The sequence below is a fragment of the Pavona decussata genome, unplaced genomic scaffold (assembly GCF_977016875.1).
Source record: "Pavona decussata unplaced genomic scaffold, jaPavDecu1.1 SCAFFOLD_48, whole genome shotgun sequence".
In the NCBI taxonomy this organism is placed as follows: Eukaryota; Metazoa; Cnidaria; class Anthozoa; order Scleractinia; family Agariciidae; genus Pavona; species Pavona decussata.
The window spans coordinates 5,341,055-5,347,500 of NW_028145470.1; the positions used below are offsets into that span (position 1 = coordinate 5,341,055).

At 39.7% G+C, this 6,446-nt stretch overlaps 1 protein-coding gene across 1 annotated transcript; it reads right to left on the reverse strand.

The window, feature by feature from the left end:
• Positions 1 to 580: 580 nt before the first annotated feature.
• Positions 581 to 2,169, reverse strand: LOC146481947 (histamine N-methyltransferase-like). The gene has a single exon (XM_085107618.1). It carries the CDS (start codon positions 1,716 to 1,718, stop codon positions 825 to 827), a length of 894 nt encoding a protein of 297 aa, XP_084963744.1. The 5' UTR covers positions 1,719 to 2,169; the 3' UTR covers positions 581 to 824.
• Positions 2,170 to 6,446: the final 4,277 nt, after the last annotated feature.

The following is a 6,446-nucleotide window of genomic DNA, read 5'->3' on the forward strand; positions in this document are numbered from 1 at the left end:
CAAACAAGTACTTGAAGTACGGTGAAGAAAACTTGACGGCGTCAGGGAGGAAATTTGCTCCAAGTGCGAGTAGGAAATTTGAGTGCCTTTCTGTTGGAGTTGATGCCAGTGAAAGAGGCCTTTATTATGAAGAACTATTATGATCACTGGTACTTCGATCTACGATGTGTGATAAAGAGTGGTACACGTATTGAAAAGTAACACTGCTATGAGTGTTCAAACTTTCGACACATTCATACCGTTCTTCTTCTTTTAGCGGTTTTTATTTCTATACATTGTTGATTTTGGACGCTATTTGCTTCATAAACACCTTGCTAATTTTATATCTTTTCTTGAAGAATACTTAAAAAGATACCAGTTGGATCGATATGCCTCAGTGATTAAGTTACTTGTTTCGATGTTACTGTTTTACGCTTCATCATTGGAAATTATCAGGCGTTGTGCACGTAATTATTTTTTGCTTATTTTTTGCTCAATCCCCAATCCCCTGTTTAAACGCCATTCTAAAAACTACTTTGGGACAATACCGACTCTGTTTGTGGATTAAAAAAAGGTACTCTAAAAGATATGCCGAGTCTGTTTGAATCCTTTTAAGGATTTAAGCTATTGAAATTGCGATGCACAAAGATCAACTGTCCACCTGTATAAGACCTGATTTGATATAAGTTTTAATAGATATCTCTTAGTAACAGCTAATGTTGGAAGAACCTTCCTAACATATTCATGACAAACTTGGAACCAAAGAATAAGTCTAGCTGGATATAAAGTGATCGACAAGTCTGGTTAATCGAGGTTTGACTGTACTTTGTCTTACGTAACGAAGGTTAGTTATAGACAAAAATAAGCGATTCCTTCTTTTCTCCAAGACGCTTCCCATCTTTCAGAGTTGAGAGATCTTCAATCAGCGCGATAGTTTCTTGCATTAGTTTTTTATCTGCTGTACCGCGAAAATTCTCCGTGTGAGTAATGAAATCAAGCAGCAGATTGCCTTCGGTTGATTGCGGATCAAAGATCTCAGTAACGTCGATAGAATAATCAACCGTGTAGACTTCATGCTTCCAGCCATGCTTCTCGGCAACCTGGCATATTTTCTCAGCAATTTCAGAGCTTTTAGAAATCTCGTCAGCTAGATTTTCATGCTTTTCTGGAAAGAGTTGCTTCTCAACAACTCGAGAATAAAGTTCCGGTCTCTCTACTATGAAAACCAAGAGTCCTTCGTCATTTAGTTCGTTCTCAATGCAGTGCTTCAGAATTGATTCAATATCGTCGTAGTAGGCAATACTGTGGATGAAATGAATAATATCGAACTTGTGCTCTTCCCTGGTGAATTCTTTTATATACTCCTCAAATTTCTGCTGCCGAACATCAAAGACTGTTTGTTCATCATTGAGGTTTTTGATGACAGCCTTGTAAAGGTCGCAAGGATATTTATTTAGCTCGATAGCTCGGTTGAATATCTTCACTTGATGGCAGCCTTGGTTTTTCTGCAGCTCGCCTTTAACTATTTTCAAAATTTCCAAATCCATGTCACCTGTTCCACTTCCAACGCTCAAGATATTGAAAGAGGCGCGCTCTTGTTCCAGATGAAGCGTCTTTTGAATCATGGAGGGCATGTGATCTCGCATGATCTCGACATTTTTGAAGAATTCGCCGGTTTTGTTCTTCATGACATCAAAACACTTGTAGTAATACTCTCCCGTGGAAACAAACGACAACATATTTCTCTGTTTCGTACGCTTGCCAAAGATCTGACGGCAACACCGACGGAACCACGATAGGGTATAAACGTACTTGTCTTTTCAACTCCAAGTGAATAGTAGAGAAAGAGAAGTATCCAAAATATATAATTCGAGTTGAATTTTGGGGTGAATTTTACCAATTCTTGACTTTAGCACTGATGTGAAGCTTAATTACACTACAACAAAGGTCTGAAAACGGGTATGGATTTTACAGGCCAGGTCTGAAAATGGTTGTGGAAAATGGCATGCTTTGGTTTGAAACAGGGTCAGGAATTGGAGAACGGGGCAGCATACCCCTACTGGAATTCTGAATAGTACCCCCCCCCCCTGGCCAAAACCAAACCCACACCCTCCAGGGTACTCCTCTGAAATTATGGTGGGAGTTTGCAGCTCAGTACTCCAAACCCTGACAATATTTGAGACCAAAAGTAGTAAAATATCTGGTACCTGACCTGACCTGACCTCTAAATAGAAATTAAATAGAAGAAAGATCCTTGCTATTGCGAAAAGAAAGCCTGAAAAAATTCAGGCTTGAATGGGATTTGAACCCATGACCTCTGCGATACCAGTGCAGTGCTATAACAAATGAGCTATCAAGCCAACTGGGAGAGAGAGGTGGCTATATTTATAGAGAGTATAATGCCATCAGTGACTGAACGTCCTGCTATTAATAATTATATCTATTATTGGAACCCTCCTAAAAACTGTTGTAACAAGACGCATATGTGCGTGAACTTGGGCTTCAGTTTCCTGGCATATCCAGCTGTAAACGCCAGAAATTTGACATAATAAAATCTCAGTTGTCATTTGTCGATTGTTTTACAGCATAGTACAAGCAAGTATATTGAAAGCATTGTATATTCCTGGTCTAAATTTTACCGTCTGTCCGTTTTTTACGCCCGATCTGTAGTCTGCGTTTTATGCGTGGTTCAATTCTACCTGTTACCATCCCCCCACGGGCACACCCCCGGGAAAACCCGGCACGTCTGACCCGGGGGTCGGGAATTTCCTCAAGCGGTCTTGCCCGGGGGTAGGGGGGCGGGGCAAATCGAAATAACTACTCGTACAAGGACTTATGGGGTGACACATAATGGCGGCTAACCACGCGGAAAAGGCCACGTTTTTCGCTGGCAACTCCATTGAGCACCTTAGTGAATGGCTGTTCTGCATGGCGTAAAAAATATATCATTTCAAGGTCAAACGAAAATCACTCTTTCATTTGAGCTTAGTACGTATTGCATTTCGTAAATTTCAAACAAATGTTGTTAAAAACGGCTACATTTGCACATTTCCGCCAGTCAAAGAGCTGACGTAGACCTGATGAAAGGAAACAAAAAGTAATTAAAAGTTCAAAACATAAAACAGGAAAGGATTTCCTCCAGAAGAAATGGTTTTGTTTTAATGGCATTCACTCGCTTCAGCTTGTTTCAGGCGCAGTTTTAATGTTGTAAATATACTGAGTTAAACATTTTGATCTTCTTGTAGAAAAGCAATTTATTTGCACTGAAAATACAAAAGACGTTATTCCACATTGTTTCTAGTAATTTAAGCGTTGTTTTGTAGAGATACATTTCAATTTTCGAGGCAGTTTGGTTGAAACGCCCTCCTGGTGTATTAGTGTGTGTGTGTGTGTGTGTGTGTGTGTGTGTGTGTGTGTCGAGTTTTATAATATTCCCTTTACTTCCTAAGGGAGTTAAGGCGGGGGTACACACGAATTTGAGTAAAATTTGAAGACGTTTTAAGAATGGATAGAAGAAAGAAAATGATTTTTGGAACACTCACAGACAGTTGATACCCACACAAGAGCACCCCGGGATTCTAGTGGACTAACTTGGTATCCGTCTATTAATTATTAACTACAAATTCTAGTTTTAAAACATCCCAAAATCTTCAACATTTCTTATTTCTTTTAATTTTACCAATCCTTCAAGAAAAATTATTTCCTTCCAAATATACCTAAAAATCACCCAAAAATTCATAAAACACCCCAAAACATTGATTTGTGTAATGAGTAGAGGGTTTTTGTATTGCTTGAAATGCGAACAAGATATTTCTATTGGACCGATTTTAAGCGGCGTGAAAACGGCTTTCAGGTGTACCCCCGCCTTAGGGACCGTTCATTTTTTATGAGCATGGGGGGGCTGGTGGGATTTGGTTAATTGCCACTACGAAACTGCATGACCCCCCCTAGCATGCAATTTTTTTCCACATGGCCCCCCCCCCAAGCAGAAACTTTTTTTCTGATGACCCCCCCCCCCCTCCTGCCCAACCAGAAACAAATCATACTCCTAACTTTAACAAAACGCTTATGTACTGTTTATATCAAAGATAAATTTAATTGTTACCGTGATTTCTTTACAGTACTATTAAAAAGTTACCGTTCTCTGCTTAGGTACAGATTTCTCTTGTTTAAAAAAACGTTTTATAGATAGCAACAGGTTTACGGCTACGGCAAACCCTAAATTTCCATTTAGATTCTCAAAGGAACTATAAAAATTAATCAAGCAAATGGTTAACGTGAAATTACTCCCCTTCGAGTAGAAACAATTAATACACGTACAGATCCGACTAACAAAATACGGATCGAAGCATACCAATCAACGATTACAAGTCATATTAAACAGAAAAAAACAGCGGACACACAGATATCAGGCGCGTAGGTAAGGGTTAGATAGGGGTGTTTGTTGAGCCCCAAATCTTGCTGAGCGCCGGAGGCGCTCTTACTAGGGGGGTCCGGGGGCATGCTCCCCCGGAAATTTTTGAAAATCTAGGTTCCCAGAAACCTCATTTCCTGCATTTTGAGACCTATTTTAGGCAAATCACAAATTTGTTTTACAGCAGCTTTTTAAGCTATATACATCATTTCTACGGCATAATTGTTTCAACTTAAACAAGAAAGTTCAATGTACATTCCGCGCCCTGTCAAGTTCTGATAACTATTCGATCTGCTGATAGTCATACACCAAGCTGGTAAACTGCATCATTAATGGTGTAGGCCTTCGAACAAATTGGCTATCTCGTCAAGATTGACAGGCATATCATATTTGATATGCATTAGAACCAGGGCGGACATTCTACTCTCTCGCATGGTACACCTCATGTAATTGTTCAACCTCCTCATTGTGCTTTTTCTTCCGCCATTATTGATCTTCAAAGGGGGTTCGTTCGAACCCCTCGAACCCCCCCTCCTACGCGCCTGGATATTAAAGTACTGCTATTAAAAATGACAGTTACAAGCTTTTCTGAAGATAGCCTGCGGCTCAGATTTACCGTCAACCGAAGTCACCAACAACAGTTCTACTATTAAAAACTAATCTGGATGTTCACACTAGGCATACTACTGAGTCTACTGATACTCCTGGGTTCAAATAATTTACTAATCAACAGCCTTTATAAAAGTGAGTACTATTAAACAGAACATTAAACAATCTATTGATATAGTTCTGAGTACAACCACTTTGTAGAAAACTACTCCCCCACGGATGATTCAATAGTGAGACTGTTACGTTTTTATATTAATTTGAACTTGTACAAACATAGGTGTCTACTTCAGTTTATATTCATTATTGCTTTTCCAACAGATATGCTTCATTTCCTCAGTTGTTGTTGATATAAAATACAGATTTCGACCTCAGTATGTACAAATTATAACAAATTAAAAGTGGTTAGGAAAATCGTATTAAATAAAATTGAAATAATATTCAATTTCTTCATCTGTTTCTGTGTTGAGCCACTATCAATTTCCCCTACTAGCCAATTATTGCTGGTGACCCCCCCCTCTTTCACTCAATTTTTTTTGGTAGCCCCCCCCTTTAGTGCCATTTTTTTTCTCGTGGCCCCCCCCCAAATCCCACCAGCCCCCCCATGCTCATAAAAAATGAACGGTCCCTTAATAAAACCAAAACCTATTCCATTCAGGACAGATGCAGTTACTATACGATAGAATCTACAACCGCACATGCTAAGCTTCGAGTCACTATGAACCATTCTTACCCCATCTGATAATTAGTTTTGAGCGCAATTGTGACTTCATCAAACACGTGACCACTATTCTTATGCCTCAAGGAATTTAAGGTTGCTGTAATACGTTGATTACAAACTTATGGCCTCTCTGGGGATTTAAAAAACATTGATTTCAAAGATAGGTGGTTACAAATTCGCGGGGGGAGGGTCTTAAGTAGAGTAAGCCATGCCTTAACATGCTTGAGGCCTTCAAAGAAATCTTCACCTACTGTACGCTGCATCAAAGAGGTGGCAAAACCAAAGGGAGTAGAATGGATACAGCGTGTCAATTCCGTTCGTGTCGCGTGGGATGCCATTTCCCGGCCGCATTCCGCCGCGAGTAGCGAGAGTGTTGTTCGTCTGTTAGTCCTTGACCTCAAGCCTCGAGCGAGAGTCGTGTCTGTTCGTCCTTTACTTCAAGCGTGGAGCTTCGGTATTTTTCGTCCTTGACCTGACAAACGTATAGTCTGAGATTGTTGTCTTTGATCTGATAGAAGCGAGGAACGAGAGCGTTGTTCGTCCTTCAGTCCTTAGAACGGGGTTCGTTTCAGTTTAGTCTTTACATACATTAACATTTTAAACAATACACATCAACAAGTGCCTTATTTGTTTGATTTTATTGTTATTCATTCAAATGACATCTCTAAGTTTTGCTTGTTACATAAATCATTTTAACTCGATCAATACCGGCATATTTTATAACCT

What these genes read in the sequence shown, in the direction of transcription:
- LOC146481947 (XM_085107618.1), bottom strand. Translation starts at nt 1,718, where the DNA reads ATGTTGTCGTTTGTTTCCACGGGAGAGTATTACTACAAGTGTTTTGAT.